Raw genomic sequence first — 20,290 nt, 5'->3', positions numbered from 1 at the left:
ATAAGGGTTTCATGAAAAGGGTCCAACATTTCATATCACTGTCTCATCCAACAGATTTTAATGGCAAATGTTCACTGAACAAATAATTATATTCAAATTAAATTCAAAACTAATTTAAAACTCAAGGACTTAACACATTCAAGCGTTATAGAGCTACAGCTGGATGAAAAACATGAATGTTTTTTTAAACATTAATAGAGATACAGCTAAATGGGAAAAACTAATTTTAACAAATAAGCCAATAGCTATTGCACCACAAAACCGCCGTAGAAGACCCACTGATAAGCAGTGCTGTGTGATTATCCCATTACCCTGCTTCCACATGTATTTGACAAGTCACCCTGTTTCCATAGACAATCTACACATCTGTAATATGATTGCTAACACAAATGCCAGAGCAGTCTGTTGCTTCAGCAATCTGCAAAATGTTAATGTTTTCCAGAGAAAGACTAATGAATACGACATCATCACAGCGAGAGCTCACATCCTCCTCGATCAAAATCAGGAATTGCAGTTTCATCCAAACAGTACTTTGCTCAGCTATAATTATCAGAGCACTGCAGCACTCATATAATGGGAGATTTGTTTATTATTAATCAACTTATTGTATTTCTAAGTTAGGTAAGTGCTCAAGCAAGACAGTGGACTTTAAATGACAGGTCTCTGTTAAATCTTGGAAACCCTCTATAAACAGATAACAATCGCCACCTAATGTGATGAATCAGAAACCATTTGACTTGTTTTTGTCATATCAGTTTTGTAAGGTTCGTTATCTTCATAAAATAATCAATCAGTCTTCTTCAGATAAAGTCAATCGTAAAGAGTTTATTCAAGAATCAAAATACAAACAGGAGCAAATCAAATCAAATGTGATACATCATCGATCTCACACACAGGCCTCAGTTGAGCTGTCCTGGGACAGAGATGGTATATGAGGTGGCATCAGTGTTGAAGTTTCTGAGCTGAGCAAAGAAATTACTTTTGTACAGCACAGATATACAGCTAGCTTACGTAATTTCCTTGACCAAATTTGGTCTTATTTCCCTAGCATGGTGTGAGACAAAACGCATTAATAGTTAACATCTTTGTTTCTTCACTTCAGCATGGTCGGCAGAAACCAAGTAACAAGAAGTTACATTTAAGAGTTTTGCTAAATTCTCACAGGCAGCAGAGTGCTATACCTACACATCACAAGGTCAAACGACAAGACTGGGGTTTGCAAACTGCTGATGTACACCAGCTATGTACAGCTTAATTTTAAGTTCATTAATCCTACATTGATTTAGAGCTTACATTAAACAGGAACATCACACAATGTTTATAGTTTCAATGATTTCTTTACCATTTAAAGGGCACATAAGCAAGGGGTTTCATAATGGAAAGGAACAAATGGCTGATGAAACAATAAAAACTGGAAAAACCTGGTGCTCCATTTGTATATTGAGTTATTAGGTGTTCCGTGACACTTTACCTAAAATGATAACATGTCACTTTTAACAAAAGTAAGTGGTTTTAGAACCAGTTTTAATTGGTTTAGTTATGGCTCAAAACAGCTTATATTAAGCAGAAACAACTTATGCGAAAACAAACGTATTATCATCACAGCTGCACTCTGAGTTATGAAAAACTAGTTACTCCCTACAAGGCCAGGGCAATATATAGGCAATTGTTTCAAAAGCCTTACAGTTTCGTTACTTAGATAGCAAGACTGTATTTGAAATGTTTGCTTTGATTTAAGGAATGGAGATTCTTCAGTGACATTGACTTTTTTTTAATTTATCTGTGCTTATTGTATTTTGAAACTACATGTGAACTAGGTAATTGATTAAATAAAAAATAAAAAATAAACATACCAGTATAATTAAATGAGTAATTAAGTATCAATGACTACCCTTGTTATTCTTTTTAATAAACAAATGCTATATTTTAGAAATGTGTTGTTTCCTTTTTATTTATTTTTTTAAAAAAATATTCAATACGAAACAAAAAGGTAGTTTATTTATTGTAGGTTTTTATTCTACAAATTGGGATATTGCCTCTATTTAACACATAAGAGAAGCAGCAGTTTGATTAAAGACGCAGTTGTTCCACTGAATGACCTTAAATGTCACGGGCTACAGGATAGTGACAGGATGGGTTTTTTAAATAGCCCCTGTGGCCTTTTTATAAAATATTATTTGGTTGAAACATTAGGTCATTCCAAAGCCTTAGGATCTCTGCAGACCAACATGGTCATCCGATGAATAGTCTCTTGTATTCTGCTCGGATTGTTCTTGCTCAGGTTACTTACTTTAACTAATTGACTTTGAAGGCTGTGGGCGGGAATTAGCATAATCAGCCCAGGCATACAGTACTGTTACACTACTGTTACAACTCCCTACAAACTCAAGGGCTGAAGAGATCTGACAGAGAACTCTCTATGGGGGCCACAAACCATTTACTGCACACTCCTCACAGACATATCCCCTTTGTTGTTTCCTGTAGAAAAACTCCAAAGATAACAGAAGCATAATATGGATGCCTCTTGGCTTTATTTAAATGGTACAATTGCCATAGACTACATAGTCCAGATTTCTGTTTTGTATGCAAGAAAAAAAAAAAAAACATGATCGCTTTCTTTGGATAGTATTGTTATACAAAGACCTTCACAGGTTTGAAAAGTTTTGACAGACAAAAAAAGTAATTATCTTAATTTTCTGCGATGGTTGAATGGGAAATGCAATTGTCAGCTAAAGTGAGACTAGTTGTGAAAAATAGATCCTTCTTTTGTTATTGATGTTTTTTTTTTAATACATGCAATTACATGTGGTATGGTAGACGTTTTAAATGGCTTCTATTTAGACGGAAATTGTCACTCATTTGGATTATGTGTGAATGAACCCATAGAAATCTGTGAGTCTTTGTTTTAGTGGTAATCAGCAATCATTTATTATACTAGAAAGGGGGGAGGGAGGGGGCATGAGTCACGTAACTCCCACCCTGCCACCCCCACCTCAGTTTACATGAAGTGCATCTGAGTGACATCATCTTTTCTCAGTAAGGGATTGTAATGAAAATTAAGCCATTTAAGCCATCATAGAACTGAATAACAACTGTCCTTCAGGAAGGCAAATCGACTAATACTTTTAAAATGTAACTTATTGTTATTGACTGGAAGGAGAAAGGGCTGTTTTCATGCTTTTAATTCCCTGAGCTATTTAAAAAAAGGTTGTTTTTTTTCAGTCTATGTAGTTTATGAATGAAAACAAAGTTTGACATTCATGAAACTGTTCCAAAGACTGCTGTTAAAGAAGCCAAAGAAAAACAAAAGTTTAATTGATATCAAACTTTTTTTTTTTTTAATTAATAAAACACACACTTTGAAGTAACATTTGTTAAATAGGCATGAGTTCAAGTTGTGTGAAAAGGACCTATAGTGATAGTAATCCAAACTCTTCTGGTCCAGGAAATTCAGTATCTACTGTTGCCTGCAGACTTAACGCAGTTACTGAAGGATCGGTGGCTTCTTGCCCTTAACAGATGGGCCATCTGCCTGGTCAGTTTAATCAAATCCTTTAAGGTTCAGCAGATAACTTGGTCACATATCAGGATTTTATTTAATATTTCACCCCATTAATGTGCTTTATTCCAATGTAAAAGGTGAATGTGAAGGGGATAAGCCTGTATCAATCCTATAAACTCGATCAGTTATTTAAAGGTGTTGGTTTTTAAAAAAGGAAACACAGATACTGTGTTTGTTTCTGGTAAATAACACAATAAATTGGTGGATGGAATGGCATTCAAACCCGTAGTCTCCTGGATCATTACACAAGACTGCCTGTTGCTAATCACCCCTTCGGTGAAGAAATGGTCTAATATGGACCAGATTATCAAAGCTTTACTCCATGTTATTTGCACAATTTCTGAAAGGGAAACATTCCCCCAAAAAATTCCAGAACTAAACATCCCAGATATTAATTTAGGGTCTTGTAAGTAGTATTAAGATATTTCTTACTTGTTTAAAAAATGTGTGCTGATGCTGATTTGGAGTTTATAATCTCTTGTTTTCTTTCCATTGTATAGTATAAAAATTGCACAGACAAACATGTGATCCGCAGGAACAGTGCACTTTAACACACTGAATAATGGAAAGATTGAACCCTGGAACATGCAAACACAATTGCTTTAAATGTTGTAGTATAAAGTGCAGGGTGACGTGGTATTCTTTCTGTAACTCCTAAAGTAAACAAGGCTCCAGGCCAGTGTAAAGAAGGGTTCCATTGTTTTTTATGACATCACCCTGAGGCCGTTTTGCCAGAAGACCTGGCTACTATAAACAATTCTAACCCACTGAGCAGTATGTCACGTGCCTGCTGTGTTTCTTTTTCAGCTCTTAAACATAAAAGTCCTCACTTGAGTACCTCCATCACATTTCTGTTTGACCATGTTATTAAGTAAAGAAGTACAGTAAATCTGCATAGCCACCTCAGGCTAGGTGTCCAGCTCTTTGCTTTTTATCTACATTTCATAACCATGGCATCAGTTGATGTGCGCCTCATATTGTCTCTGTGCTTGCAAGTTGGGTTGACAGTATATTCACTGTACATATTCAAGTTAGTTTACTTTGTTACTTTGATGTGTATGTTCATCTTATGGTACAGCAATGTTGGCATTCTATGTTCCCTTCAGAAGCCTTCATTGACATTGGAAAAAGACCGATTCCACCCAGTCTTGAGGTTTGCTCCTTCCTTACTGCCAAAGCATAGTAATGCAGGATAGATTTGTACAGTTCATGCACTGTACGTATTTAGTGGATCTGAAAAGTTAGTAAGTTTTTTTTTTCTTTAGCATTGAGAAAGGCATTTTGTTTGTTACAGTGGTGTTTAAAGGGAAACAATCTGCTAGTGAAAGCAATTGCATGCATCCTTAAGAAATGTTTGGTGGTATTAAGAAAATAAATGCAGGGATTACAGCAGGTAAGAAGATCAGTTTATAGTTATATATTAAAACTAAATGCATACACTGGGTAGAAACAAATATTTCCGAATGCAATTTTTGATACTTTGGTGGTGCCAAAACGGTTGGTTATTTTGTTGCTTGCAAAAGCCAGGCACAGCTTCTTCAAATGTTTAGAAAGCGTTCTCTAAATATCTAGAGTTCAATGATGGAAGAGGTATACAGTAGTGGAATTAAATTATGTTGGATTATTAAAAAAAAAAAAAAAGAATTCTTAAAATAATACATTCCAGGCTTAATGTTGGTTCAGTTTTATGTTTCAACGAAACAGAGCACATTATCTGCAGGGCGCACTGCCATGGGCTTAAAAGACATGCAGACTGATTCCTCTTGTTAATGCCCTATTAAGCAGTTAGATTCCTTCTTATTAACTGAGCATACTGCCACTCAAGAGAGCTTTACATTGAAATGATGCAGTCGTTTGTCTGTGGTATGTATTCCTCACCTGGGAGGTAGCAAACACAATGCAAAAAAAATAAATAAATAAAACACAACTCATTCTTCACACAACAATAAATTCAACAAAATATTAGGGTCTAGTAACACTGTCCTCCCCATATGTCTGTTGCTTTACAACACCAACTGTTGTACATAATCGAGTACATTGCTCCCAGGGATTTGGCGTGTGTTTTAAGTTAACAGTGTGTGTGTGTGTGTGTGTGTGTGTGTGTGTGTGTGTGTGGTGTTTGCTCCATAAAGGACAGTAAAAGAAAAGCATTCTTCCACACAAAGGAACAACTTAGTTGGCAGCCCTCAAGCTGAAATTCAAAGGGGAGGAAACTCCTGTGAGTCACATGACTGCTGGCTTCCCTGCTCGGGGCAAGGCTCAGGGTTTCATAGTATCTTGTTATTAAACTTTGGGATTAGTGGGAGATGCATTCCACATGATGATGTAGGTCAGATGCTGGCAAGCCTGTGGTTGGAAGTAATGCTCTGTAGTGGACATTTGAAGCTGAGAGCAGGACGAGAGTGATGAAGAGAAAGAATGAGGACTTCAGAACTATGAATTCGTATAATAATCATGGTGTTTCATTTTTTAATCTGTGCGCTGTGTGCAGTACATTTGAAATGTATGAGTAATAAAGGCTCCATGCGGACGAGTTCCTAGGCTGCACAGTGTGGGGCCAAGCTAATGCTCCTTTAAAAAAGAGCAGCAGCAGCATCAGCAGCCGCTCAGTCCTCGAGAAAGCCCTATTGTGAGAAGTCATCTGTCCCAGTCAGGGAAGGGAGCTGTAAGTGACAATGTCGTGGAGGACACCAGGCAGGAGGAGAGGCCCACTGAGATCCCGCTCTGAAGAGACTTCAGGCAGAAGCTGAGAGAAGCTGTTGCCAGGTACTGAGAACTTCACCTACCTAACTACCTACCTACCTACCTACCTACCTACTGCTCCTTGTCAGTACTGTCAAATCTAACTCTTATGAATTTAAAATAGTGTATTCTCTAATGCATTCAACTCTCTCTCTCTCTCTCTCTCTCTCTCTCTCTCTCTCTCTCTCTCTCTACTGTTACAGCTTTGCTGTTTAGCTGTTATGCTTGGCTTGTGCCATTCCCTTTACTCTCTGTGATGTTTTTTTTTCTGTGAATTTTAATGCTGTAGAATTACTTACAGAGCAGTGCATTTAAAAATGAAATAACACATAATAAACTGGAATAATGCATACTAATCGTCTGAACTGTAACACTGCCAAAGAACTTGATGTTTCATGTGGTTCTTTATAGGTTGTTTTTAGGCTGTTGAAGTTGGTCAAATGGCACTATAAAAGTATTTTACAATTTGTCAATTATGTTGTAAATTTCCCCTGCATTGGCAGCTAGTTTATTTCAAATAACGCCAATTTCAAACTCAATTTAAATGGAAGCTGTCCTTCAAATAAATGTAAATACCCTGGAACGTGCTGCTGCTCAGAATGGTACCCGTGTGCCCGGAATTGGTTCCACTGATGAGCGGGAATGTGCATTCCACAGCTCTGGTGCTAGTAATCATAAAAAAGTCCAAAAACTTCAGCTGTGATTGTGCAGTATTTGGAAACTAGTTCCTCATCATTGAAAGTGGCTTTGAAAAATATTTTTGGACTTTTGAAATCTGGAGCACTGTGAGCATAGTAGAGGAGGTAATAAATGTCTTCATTCAAAGCAGAACAAAACAAACCTAGTGTAGCGACCTTTTCATCTCCTGTTTTCTTTAGCGCTGCTCCACATTAAATGCCCTGTGAAGTTGACGGTGTGCTTAAGTCATCAGTGATGCAGGTAGATAAGGTTCCTCCGAGCTGCCTTTGAACAGCATGAATACCTTCTTAGACTTCAGAAAGGAATAGTAGCTGGCTCTGTATATTGAAAGTCTAGTCAAGTTACCTTTGCCCTTTCTGTATGGCTAAAAGTACCAGAGAGCTTTTTATTGACAAAACTTTCACAGAAATTTTAGTTAAGTAGCTCCCTGCTCCCCATAACCAGTGGCTATTAAAAGCCCAGCTATACTGTATATTTAGCAGCACAGATGAATTGATAATTTCCTGCTACCCTAAAGAGTAACCAGCTACTCCATGGACGCTTCCTGTACTATGTAACACCTACTACATGTGCTGTATCCCAGTACGATGCAGTCTAAAGTAAAAAGGAAGTCAAGTATGCAAAGGTAGATTTGCAGTACACTTAGCTGCATGTCACTTAGCTGAATAAAGAGTTTACTTGAATACAGAATATGCGCTGTTGAAAGGTACTACTGAAAGGTATGACTAAAAGGTACTGTAGTTTCAAACAATTGTACACTTTAAAAAAGCTATCTTTAAAAAAAAATGTGTGTAAACAGATACCGCGAAAGAGATGTATATTCAACATTTAGTATATGTTAAAGTATTAAACTGTTTTACCTTGTTTTGATCCCTTATACAAAAAACCGCAGAACTATACAGTATTACCACTATATTTAACTGCAGAAACTGAAGTCCACTTTGTTTTAGCCTGCTGTTATTTTAGCTTATAGATGATACTAACCTAATACTGGAACTGAACTAAGACTGCAGTCAATTCTTCAATAGATTCCCAGGCTGTAAATTTGGTTCTGCAAAGGATTAGACATACTCATTACAGACCTTTACAGGATATGTAAGAGGTCAGATTTCTGGGAATGTATGGATCACAGGGATTGTTGCCTGATTTAGTAGTTGGCGTGCTGTCACTGAGCTGCTGGCTTCATGCTGATGATGACATCTGAAAGATCAGTGACTTCACTGAAACGATGAGGATTCACAGGGATAGACTTGCCTTTACCCTGTCTACATTGAAGCAGGTTCCTGTTGTATAAATATATTTCTTATAACTGTTACACATTTACATCCCGAGCAGTTAAAAGGACTTCACTTGTGTATTTTATTTGACAATCAAATCTGGTAAACTGTCTGGGTATCACATCTTTGCAAATTCTGTGAAATGCTATATATACAGAAAAATGTAAGCAAAGACAAGACACAAGATTATCTCAAACAAACAAAATGTGGCATGCAGTATGTCTTACTTTGTGGCATGCAGTGTGTCCTACTTTGACCACAGTATTGCGTTTTCAGTTGTCAATGAGCAAAATAAAAAGCAAACTCAAATCAAAATAGTAACACCACACTCTGGGATAACACTGTGCTACTCACTCCTGTGAGACACTAACACAGGCTTCTAGCAAAGTCATGAAGACTAAAAACATCAGCCACAGACACCTCTCTCCTGGGGTTTGACCCTGCGAATCGACTGTGCTATTGCGAAAGGATCCTAATCTATTTCACGATTGTGTTCAAATCAAAAGTCTGAATTACATGTGTCAGTAATTGTGCACAGTTAGGTGGGAGCGTTCAAAAGGATAAAGAAGATGTTTAAGTACAGCAGTATACCGGTGCTGATGTGTACCCAGAAACAACGGACGATACTGAAGCTTAAGCTGTTTTCAGATCTTGCTCTGAGGCTAACTGTGTTTGACAGTTTTTTTTTCCCCACCAGCCAAACCAATCACAGAATAAGTATGCAAGAGGGCAGGTTTATGTAATGTGACAGAATGATAATGGATCCTTATTTACAGCTCAGATCATTGCAAATATCACAGAGGCTGTTCCATGACTGGAATACAAACCTAGTTAACTCCAAAAGAGGAACATTCTGTCCAGTTATTCATAAGGTTTCACTATTTTCAAACAGATTATTTTTATGTAGTTCAATAATTTAAATGACACCTTTATACATTCAGATTATTATTTATTTTTAGGCTTCTGCCGTACATAGCAACACCCTAAGATGCCTTCAGATAGTACTTTGCTTTAAGTCATGCGGTATTTTTGTTTAGAATTGGGGGGGGGGGTTAAGATGTTATGGTGCCAATTAGCAATTGAAAAGCAGCAACATACATAGGAATGACTTTAACATTGCAATATTCATAATACAGTACATTCTACACTGTCTTACTCATCCAGCAGCTAAGATTTAAAATAATCATTTATTTTATTCTTCTTGTATTGAAAAACAGTTGATGAAAACCACCAGGCTTTGAACTGGGGACTATTAGAGAAGTCTGGAACCCACTACATCCATTCATTTCCTGTATGTGCTTCCTGTGCCTCACTTTCATGTGTATCTTATTGAAAGGTCAGAGTTCCTGCAAAAAAAAAAAAAAAAACCATTGGTCGCCCGTTTTTAAACTTTGTAATGCTACCCCTTCCTAACATGCACGACAGCCTCCCAGTGTTTTATGGGTTTTTTTGAAGGGGAATTAACTTGAAACAAAGTGGTAGCTTTTTCGTGTTGCCATTCCTTTTGCAGTTGGGAACTTTAGAGTCAGTGTGGGACATTTGGGAAGCCTGCAAGTATCCATGGACTTTAGAATAAACCTTGTATTGTTAAACAGAGTCGGAGTAAGCGGGTTTTGCAGCAGGCTTGTCTTGAAAAAGAATATTACAACTTTTTGGCATCAGATGATGGTCATGCATTGTGGCACATAACATGGACTGAGAAAACAACTTACCTATTGTTTTATCAAGCTTGAAGGATGTTATTGTGCCGCTGTTAAAATGAAAGTACATGTGCCAGTGAGAGCTGTGCTGTTAAGATACTGCTGATGGGGCAATCAGATCATTTTCCCTGGAGCTTGACCTGTATCAGGTAGGTTTGACTGTTAAATGTCTGTGCATTGCATGTTAATTATAGCTGATGACCATAACCACTGACTGCTCTAGTTTGCTGTATTTAAAACTAATGTGTGGCATTTACCAGAATTGTTTATTTCCGTGCTCTCTAATTTTTAGTCATACAGTATTACTCATTGAAATCTACAGTCATTACATAGCAATCCAATCTTTTTCTTGTTAATACCAACTATTATCAAAGTGTGTTTATGTTAACTAATGCGTGTATATACACATGTTCTAAAGTTTCCAGTTGTTTCCAAAATCAAACTCCACCTGACGTTTCAAACTTCAAAATAGATTAGAAAAAAAAAGCTAAATTAAAAGGGGCTTGCTTAAATAGCCCATCAATTACTTGCCAATAAACCTGGTGTGTTTTTGAGGAGGATTCAGACAGTTTAGTGGTGCAAATACTGTGTGGTGCGGTGAAATCTGTGTAAATCAATGACACAAGAACTGAAAGGTGCTTGGGTGTCAGTGTAAGCAGATGGGACTGCACAACTCCAAAACTAAGTTAAAGAACATTGGAAAGTGAGTCTGATTAGTTTTATTCAGAAACGTAGCATAGTAGTAAAAATGTGTTGTTAAAGAAGCCTTTGTGATGTCTCTGAATATAAAAAAAAGACAGTTTTCATTGCAGGATGTACAGATTTGGATTTTGAAAGTCAATAGCAAAGAGATTACACCTCCTACATAACATCTTATATAAACACTCCATCTGCCGCACATTTTTTATATTTTTTTGAAGTTTAGAGTAAACTGTATATTGTTCACAGACAACGTTTTATTTGGACAGAAATCCAAGAGACAGCTGACTACTACTATTATTGTGGCTAGTCTGAGATTTCAGATGTTTGCATGCTTGAATCCACATGCTATGAGTCACTCAGCCAGGAACCCAAACTATCACTGTGGCACGATTCCAGAGCCTGGTTGTGCACAGCAGGGGGGTCATTTCCATATTATTGATGGGTTTAGTATTTACCATCTGCGGAGAAGTGCTGCCAATCCTGCATGTGTTTGAAACAGCAAAGAAATGCTTTGGCTAATTTACACAAGTGGATCCATCCTGTAAAATGATGGTAACATGGCACATCTACCAAAAACATATTTTTACTGTTGCTATTAAAATCAGTCAAACTTGTAAATTCAGACATTTATCTATGATTGTGGGGTGCATGCAATAAATCTAATTACAGCATAAGTTGGGGGGGTTAAAAATATGTTCTTTGTGTATTGTGCTTCGAATGCATGTGCCAAAAATGCACTGGTAATGTGCTGTCCAGGATTTTAAAATGGAATTGGGAATCTTAGGGGGAGATTTAGTACAAAAATAAATAAATAAATAAATAAATATAATACCTGTCTTATTTCCTTGCTCAATGGCAGCTTTCAATCACACTTTTAGATGTTTGGTATGTATTTGTTTTACATGAAGGGCTTTTACTACTGTACTATTGTCCTCTATCTGGAAGTTTAATGGATTTGTGCCCAAAATAGCATGTATTATAAACTACAGATGCTTTTTTGATTACATCTGCCTCCTAGAGATATAATGCTATTGGGTTATGATTTACTATGTCATTGCCTGTTTCTTCGAAAGCATAAAACCCATGTGTTTTATTTAATATATTCTATCCAGGATTAAACACAAAATTACAGTAAGAATAAAACAAGACACACCAGTGAGCATATGAAGAATAAAGAGAAAGCAGTAATGATATACTGTATGGTTCTTGCAAGCACATTTAGAGCAGGGAGTTCTAACCCCACATGTCAGACATCTCGAATTCTAATGAAAGAAGAATTTATCAGCAAAAAGGTTGAGTTCTTTTTAAGTAGGATCTGTAGAGACCACCTGGAAGGAAAGGTGTAGTTCAGGATTGGCACTGTTTTATATCGGATTCTCTGAAGTCACATGCACTGGTTTAAGCAGTGTTCCATTTCCAATCTCTGTGAAAGGGTGTGCTGTAATTTAAAATACCCCACTGGGTTTTAGAGTTTAGAACAGGAAGCAATTCAGATAGGGTAAAGGCAATTCAGGAGTGAGGATCATTCATTAGAATACCTCAGCCTTTACAGAATAGGAAATCCAGATATACAGATGTGGCCAAAAGTTTTGCATCATCTAGACTTTTAGGATTGCTACATAATAATAATAATAAAAAATAAATATACTATCAAAGAAACAAAATGATACCGCAAAAGTCTACTGGAAGCCATAGTAGTAGTACAGTAAATGTTAGATTTTGAAATGTCACATTTTTTATTTTTGTCTGTTTTTCGTTAAGTATATGGACAACTACAAAACGGTATGTAATTCAATATGCTAACATTATTCAGCAGGTTAATCATTCGACTTTATAAAGCAAAACGTGTTTATTCTACAGGGTGATGCAAAAGCTTTTGGCCATAGCTATAAATCTGAAGGGTTAATGTAGCTGAGTTATTGTTTTCCTTTCTTTTTTAGGATGGCTACTAGGACTTCAAATGTAATGACTGTGACAAAGTACATCCTGTTGTGTTGCACACAGGTTTAAAATTCAAAGAGTTAGTCAGCGGAAATATGAGATTATCAAAAGGGTGTATTATTTAATATCTTTAGAGGCTTGTGTCAGCTTTATTGCATTGGAAGCCTTCAAAAAACAATCAGGTAAGGTGAGACCTATACAGTGAATGTACGTTTCATATACAAATGATGCTGCATTAGTTATAATGAATACTGTACTGTAATTCAGAACTGTACCATAGGGTAGCTTTAAATACCATATAAACAAAGAGCAAAGTAGGAATGTCAGCATCCTTAACACAATATAGAAGGAAATGGAACTAGTTGGCTCAGCTGATCACTCAGTTGCAAAAGTGCATTTCCTAATGTATCTTTGAGAAAACACTACCCTGAGTAAACGCATCCAGTAAATAGCTAGCAGAATTTAAAATCAGCAAGGCATCTAACTGAAATGTATATAAGGGTAATTTTCCATGAAATTCTTATTTACAAATGTTCCATTACACAAATCACTGCAGAAAATGTGGAATGTGTTTAAGTCATCAGATCCCTAAAAGAAACAATTGTTTCATAAAATCTGTAGAAGTTTAAAATGTTTTCCTGTGCTGATCTGTTTGGAAGATTAAGTAGGCAGGAAAAATACCAGGTTTGTGTTGCATGTCGAGGCTTTTAGCATTACATAAATCCCTTTTCTTGAGGCTAATTCTAAATAGACAGATTTTCTGAGGGATTTTCAGAGTATAATCAGGTGCTAGGGACTCTAAGAGTGAGCCTTGAACACTTACTATTTCACAGCCTATTGTCTCTCTGTTTTAATGGATCTAATTAGCACCTTTAGTAGGGTTTAAAGCAAGAAAATTGCAATATTTCTATGCCTTTTAATCTCACTAAAGCCAGATGTTTTGCCATTAACTCTTCCATGCTGTGTGTTGTGTTTGTGTGCGCAGTGCCAAGTTCCAACCAGTAGAAATATCAAGTTCAGAGGCAACAGTGTGCCACACCTGCACAGAGTCTAGTTGGTAATAACTGGTATCCTGGTTAATGAGATCCCCAAGTACTATATTTTCAGCTTAACAGCTTGTGTAACTCAGCCGTCAGAGCAAATGAGATTCTGGCATGTCTTTAATTTTACTACAGTTCGGACGCCTGCAAACGAACGTGACTCGCAGATTTGCTGGGGCTTTCTATGCAGACTGAAGTGTCACAAAGTTTTTCCATTAACACTGTAGTGTAGTAGCTCCATTCCATTGGTTACTGCACAGTCCAGAGTTTATAGAATACACAGACGGACTGCCAGGGAGAGAGTCAAAGGTTAGCCTAGATAGGAAGTGGAGGTTAGTTCAATGTGTCTAACAGAAGCAGCAAGAACAAATACAAGCTGACTGATAACTCACTAAAGTGTAGTGTGTTTCTTTAAAACCCCGGATCCCTCGATACAACAGACACTTGATCTGAAATCTCACAAGTTACAATGGAACTAACATGCACATTCCACACACATTGAATTCAAATGACGGAAATACCAATTATTAATACTGTACATTCAGTGACCCCACTGTGACCCTACTGTATGTCTACTCAATGCTGTATTCATGTTAGGTTCGGTGACTGATATCAGTAGTTACATTGTTATTAATAGAACATACAGTAAACAGATAGAACTGACCTGGCCCTGAAAACTGCATGAGATCCATAGAACTATTTTAAGAAATACAAGGCTGCTTTAAATTGCCAGTGCTCAGTTTCATAGTACAGGTTAAAAACCCTGGCCTGGCTAATCCCACCTTGGTCTGGTAAATGGAATTTAAAAAGTCTTCAAATCCTCAACCCTTAAAAATAGGGACAATATATATTTGCAGCTGCATCACTTGCTGAATTCTGAAGTGCTCATCTAATGTGTCACAATCCATTATAGAAGACCAAAGGACAGCGATTACTCAGTGACACAATTTAAGATGGCACGGATACAGCTACAGTACCAGAGTTTCAGTGTTTACAACTGGGATTGCAATAGAATGTCAGCTTGGCTCATGATGAACCATGGCTCCATCTGATACTGAACTCTGACCAGTGCCAGAAAATCAAATGCACACACTGCACTGCAGAGGCCCTGTACTAGGCCCGCTGCTGCATGACTTTTGGTTGGGGAGGGGGGTTACACCTTGCCAACTTTACAGCAGTAAATCTTGAGTAACGATCTCAATAATTCCAAACTGTATACAAAGGTTTGCAAGCAATTGGTTTGGCACAAAAAAAACTGCGTAACTATCTCTAATCACTAATCAAATATAATAATGCTGGTTTGCAAAAAGCATCATTGACATTCATTTTCTGCCACAGTTTTGGCTGCAGGCTGTAAGCAACTTCCTTCAACTAGCAATTAGATCAATCAGTGTCGAAACAAGAGGTTTTACTGTGCATTGTTTTTAATACGTGTAGTTTTCATATATATATATATATATATATACATATATTTTTTATGTAGTTATTTAGTTAGTATCTTTTCATTTTAAGAATGTCTAACCACAATTGACCATATGACCAAGCACTAATGTATGGCCATCCATACACTGAAATATAGTAAAACATTAAAGAAAGCCAGGAGCTGCAAATATACTGTATATGTTTGTGGTCAAATATACTTAATATCTTTAATATTAAAATGTATTGATTCACAATTTTAATTAAGGAATTAATTGTGTTGAAATATCTATGGGACAGATGTTACTTCAAACAAGAGAGACATATTTGCCACCCAGATGCACAATACCCAGAAGAGTGTGTGTGTCTGTGTATACAGTGCCACTTGGCAGCATTCGATAAGCAGGCATTCATATGTAAAAATGTAAGTGAAGAAATCTGTTTTCTACTCCTCTCGTGGGTCTCTGCTCTGATATCCTGCACCTGCCTAGAGGAATTTCAAGAGCTTCGGGTATTCAAGAGTCACTTCAGACAACCTGCTGAATCAGCATTTATTGAAGGCCTCACTCATTTTATTCAACAGACTGTTTAAGATCCAAAAATAACTGTCTGGGCACTTCCAACGCAGTCAGATCAACCCCTGGGTATGGAACAGCTTGAGGTTTTTTATTTATTTATTTTTTATTTATGGGTTACTATCTTGGCAGAAACATTCAGTGTAAATAGAAATAAAATAAAAATTATGAATTACTATTAGATTTTATTTTGTGCACTGTCCAGCATTGCATGTATGTTTGAACATGCAGTATACATATCTATAAACAGATCCATAGACATATCTATATTCACATTTGTACAAATACATTTTTGTGTAATTGTTGCTAATCTTGGTGCTGTAAAACCTATGAAATAACCAATCCAACACAGGGACTGTTATCCCCTGGGCAGAGTCAGAGCTGATTAAGGTCAGCCTCAAAGCAGAAGTTGCTTCAATCTGCTGCTGAGCCCTACACTCCCCGCACTGAAGTGGAGATTACAAGCGCTTTATTCACATTTGGCCAACAGATGGGGTAGCTATTCAGTATGCATTTTGCCAGCACTTGCACGCATCAAGTGGAAAATTCACTGCAATAAAAATAAGGAAAATGTCAGCATATGAATAGAATAGAATATGATAAGTGCGCCCTAATGTGTTAGTCACAACGTAAAATAATAAGGGAGGGCTAGATTTGGAGAATTGCGTCAAAATGCAGTTCAATCTAACCGCAAATGTCACTTTACCAGGAGTCATGACAATTTGTAAAGAATACCACATTTCTGTTTCTAACACTAAACAGTGGGCCATATTCATAAAAAGATGGTGGTAATAGGGGCTCCTGAGTGGTGCATACGGTATTCAGGATGCGCCCTATAGCTTGGAGATCGCCGGTTCAAATCCAAGCTTTGCCACTGCTGACTGTGGACGGGAGTTCCCAGGGGGCGCCGCACAATTGGCCAAGGTCAGTCCTTGGCTCACCGCGCACCAGCGACCCCTGTGGCTGGCCAGGCACCTGCAGAGATATGCAAATGAGCTGTGTCCCCTACTTAAGACGTCAATGGCATACATCATCTGTTTACACTGTCACGTTAATAGCTACAGGATATGTCTGGTTTAAAATAAATAAATAAATAAATAGCACACACAGGTGCTGGACATGAGAGAGGTTTATTGAAGGCCATCCTGGGTAAACGTGTTATTTAGTACACGTTTCAAATATTTAATACACGTATTTCAGCCAATGGTAATAATAATAAAATGCCAATCAGATCACTGAAAATTAAATTAGAACCAATGGATTTAAAGAAAATAGTATGTGTAATAAATTATCCAATTAAAAGCCACCTTACATTCCCACCCAATTTGTGTATAATATTGAGTTACTATAGCTACTATTAGATTCAATGTCAGATCTTTCAACACTTGATTAAAATTACATATTAGTTCCAGTGGGGTTACCACTGAATTAAAGTGATTGCTAAGGCTCTGAAACCCCCGGTTGATGCTTGCTTCTGAGGTTCCAGGTCTATCCATCTTTCCCTAGACTTTACCCAATGCCAAGTCCATATACCACCATGAATTGGGCGGGAATGGCAGATGTAAGGTGACTTTTAATTGGATAATTTATTACACACACTATTTTCTTTAAATTCATTGGTTCTCATTCCATTTTCAGTGATCTGATTGACATTGTGTTATTATTACCATTGGCTTAAATACATGTTCTGAAAAACACAGAAATTATTCTAGGAAATGAAACCATTAAGACGCATCTCGTTCTCTGCCTGGTCTGAGGCATGTGTTAGTTATGATGTCGGTAAGGGTCAATTAACGGCACAATACAGATTTATGAATCAGACGAATATGTTAATTAGAAAATTGGTCTCTAAGAGCACGTTATTCTAACGTCACAATGAGTGATTTTTTTTTACGGTAAAGGGCGTTTATGCATCACCCGATGAAATACTGTCATGTTAAACACTATTACTGGCACGATAAAGGAGACGGTAAGTTTTATGAATATGAACCATTATATTATCTGGTAGCATTATATGCAAGGATAGTTAAATGGTTGATAAAAAGAGATATTGTCAAGTGTTTGATTCCAGAATTTCTGAGTGCAATAACGAGTACCTTAAAATAACAAAAAAATACAGTGTTTAATAAAGATGATACCTTTATTTGATATACAAATGCAAAGGCAGTACTTTATACTTATTTATGGTAAAAAATAAAATAGGTGCAATCTAATAAATTTAATTTACTATTTAAATGTTTTTAGTAAAATATGCATTATATGCCTCACAGTAACTGTACAGGAGAAATATCAAACCTTTAACAACATTTACTGTTCATTTTCAGGAACCTTCCCAATTACCCCTTCAAAGCGCTATCTATCATATATTTTATAGCATTGCTGACTTTTGTGTCTTGTCGTTTCTTCCACAGGATGGAAGAGACAGTGCGGAATTTACTGCAGAACCAGGGGGCCCTGGATCAGACTGCTGCGGACACGGTGGACATTATGAAGGTCTATAAGGTATTTTATTAGGGGCAGAATTAACAGCTACCCTGGCCCTTTAGAAATAACACTGGAGTCCTGAATGTGAAGCCATGTTAATGCACTTCAATTACAGACACTAAATGGTCCCATTTTAAATAATAACAAACAGTGAGTTGCTACGATTAACGTGTGTTCTGTTGAATTAAACAAAGTTGGTCATTCATGAAACTAGCGTTTCAACAAAACCTCCATCCTAAAGGTTGAAGCCCATTATGTTAGAAGCATTTGCAATTTTCTGAAATGGAGCGACAGTACCATCCTAACCAGCATATATCACGAGCGGCCTTCAGATGCACAAAAAAATCCTTGTGGTGGAAAGAACGTCTGGAATCTAATTTTGCATATAACAAAAATAAACTGTCACTCCTCACATCCTGTACAGTAGTTCAAGTCATGTTCACTGGCTGCTTGTGTTCCCTAAAAACATGTGGCTGTTTAATCTCCACATTCATATATAGTGCTAAGTGACTGTTGTCAGGTATAGTAACCCCCAATATTTGTTTAGCTGATGTCCATGTAATAACTTTAATAGATGCGAGTTTTAAGCTTTGTTCATCATTGATTACATTTTGGCCATCTTGACAGCAACTAATAAAAGAGACCGTAAAAGAGGTTTACAGCGCTTGCACATTCAAACTGATTAGCTCACTGTTATTTATCAAGGTCAAGGAGAAATAATTTGTGCCTCGCTGGATTTTTTTGTGGAAATGTGTATACACCTTCATAGGTGGGAGTGTGCACATTGGTGTGTTTTACTGTCTTAGACATCCATTCTAGTTATTAAACAACCTAACTTTAAGAGCAATTCATTCGTGTACTGTTGTTGCAAGGTCAGATAGTGTTCACAAATGTATTGCTGTAAGCCTTTTCAAATGGAAATGAGATACTGTAGAGCTTTATTGAGAGTTACACATACGCAACCTTATGAACAGACACTGATGCAGGTCTATATCAGCAGAGCTAAGAGATGCATTAGATAGCGTAAATTATGCATAGGTGAATCAATTCTCTGAAATTCCACAATTGAGTTGCTAATCGTTTGTTTGCATGTAAGTAATATGAATAAAACTGCTTTGCAGCTGTAGCCTGTGCATGGTTTTAAATCTTTAATTGATTATATTGATGGTATGTGGGGAATCCTGACACAGTTGTAAAATGGCAGGCCCTTAGGCGAATCACATAATGTAGTTGTTTTGCATCTAAAGATATTACACTCGTTCCATTCATCACTCTGTGGTCCTAACTGTCAGGAGATGCAAATGAGAGCGTTTGGAAGTATGGGGGGGGGGTAAGTCCTGTTGTAATGAATACTGGGGGGGATAGTATATTATGAATGCAAATTACTGACAGTTTCTAATTCATATTTAATTAGCAGAAATATCACTTATCCTATAAAGGGCTGGTTGGATCTATGTTGGATCTAAAATGTTACCTTGGGAATGTGACATTTTTTAACTTGCCCTGAATATTTTTGATTGATGGAGTGGGTAATAAAGAAATAATCAGCGGTTTTATTGCGTAAATGTGTGGGTGAGATAGAACGACTGATCGCCAGTGATTATTTAAATGACAGGCTCAAAAGGAGTAATGGGAGAACATTAATCAGCATGAATAGATTCATGTAAATGAAGAATTTTCATTTATAACATTAAAAAAAAAAAAAAAAAAAACTACCTGCATTAACTTGACCACAACCTATCTGATGCAGGCCAGTGCAGAAATCGTTTGTAAAGCCAGCTGATTGCACTCTACCAAATATATTACACTGTCGGGTGAAAGAAAGTGCTACAGTAATGGTTTCTAACACAAGAATCCTCGGCACAGCAGGGCCTGCTTCATTTGAATAGTGCGAACAAGCTGTTAACACACCAGTCTAAAGCACAGCTGACCCTATCGATAGAGGTGTTGACTGAGCTTGACTCTTAGATGAGCAACTACAGATCAGCCATAACCCGTGTTACAAACAATGGGACTCCATTCTTACACGTAAATATAATGTGTGTCTGTTTACAACATTCTTCTTAAGCCCTCTGATCAGTAAGCATACCTTGCTGGCATGTTCATGGCGAACTAATTGCTGTCTTCTGTATATTAAACATCCTTAAGT

The 20,290-nt window shown here is 37.0% G+C and overlaps 1 protein-coding gene across 13 annotated transcripts in view; it reads left to right on the top strand.

Annotated features, from left to right (window-relative positions):
- Positions 1-20,290, top strand: part of LOC117426626 (nck-associated protein 5-like) — a 198,279-nt gene that overhangs the window by 114,060 nt on the left and 63,929 nt on the right. For 12 of the 13 annotated variants that reach the window (XR_009330599.1, XR_009330598.1, XR_009330597.1 and 9 more), the window contains one exon: positions 18,069-18,159. Coding sequence is in view for 9 of the 13 variants with exons in the window: in XM_034044399.3 (XP_033900290.3) it covers positions 18,069-18,159 (91 nt within the window). In the remaining 4 variants the exon portion in view is untranslated. Of the gene's footprint in view, positions 1-5,859; positions 6,329-18,068; positions 18,160-20,290 lie in introns of those variants that run through there. The other variant, XM_059033892.1, reaches the window with a different exon arrangement.

The sequence above is a fragment of the Acipenser ruthenus genome, chromosome 11, assembly GCF_902713425.1.
Source record: "Acipenser ruthenus chromosome 11, fAciRut3.2 maternal haplotype, whole genome shotgun sequence".
Lineage (NCBI taxonomy): Eukaryota > Metazoa > Chordata > Actinopteri > Acipenseriformes > Acipenseridae > Acipenser > Acipenser ruthenus.
This window is presented reverse-complemented; position numbering and strand designations above follow the sequence as displayed.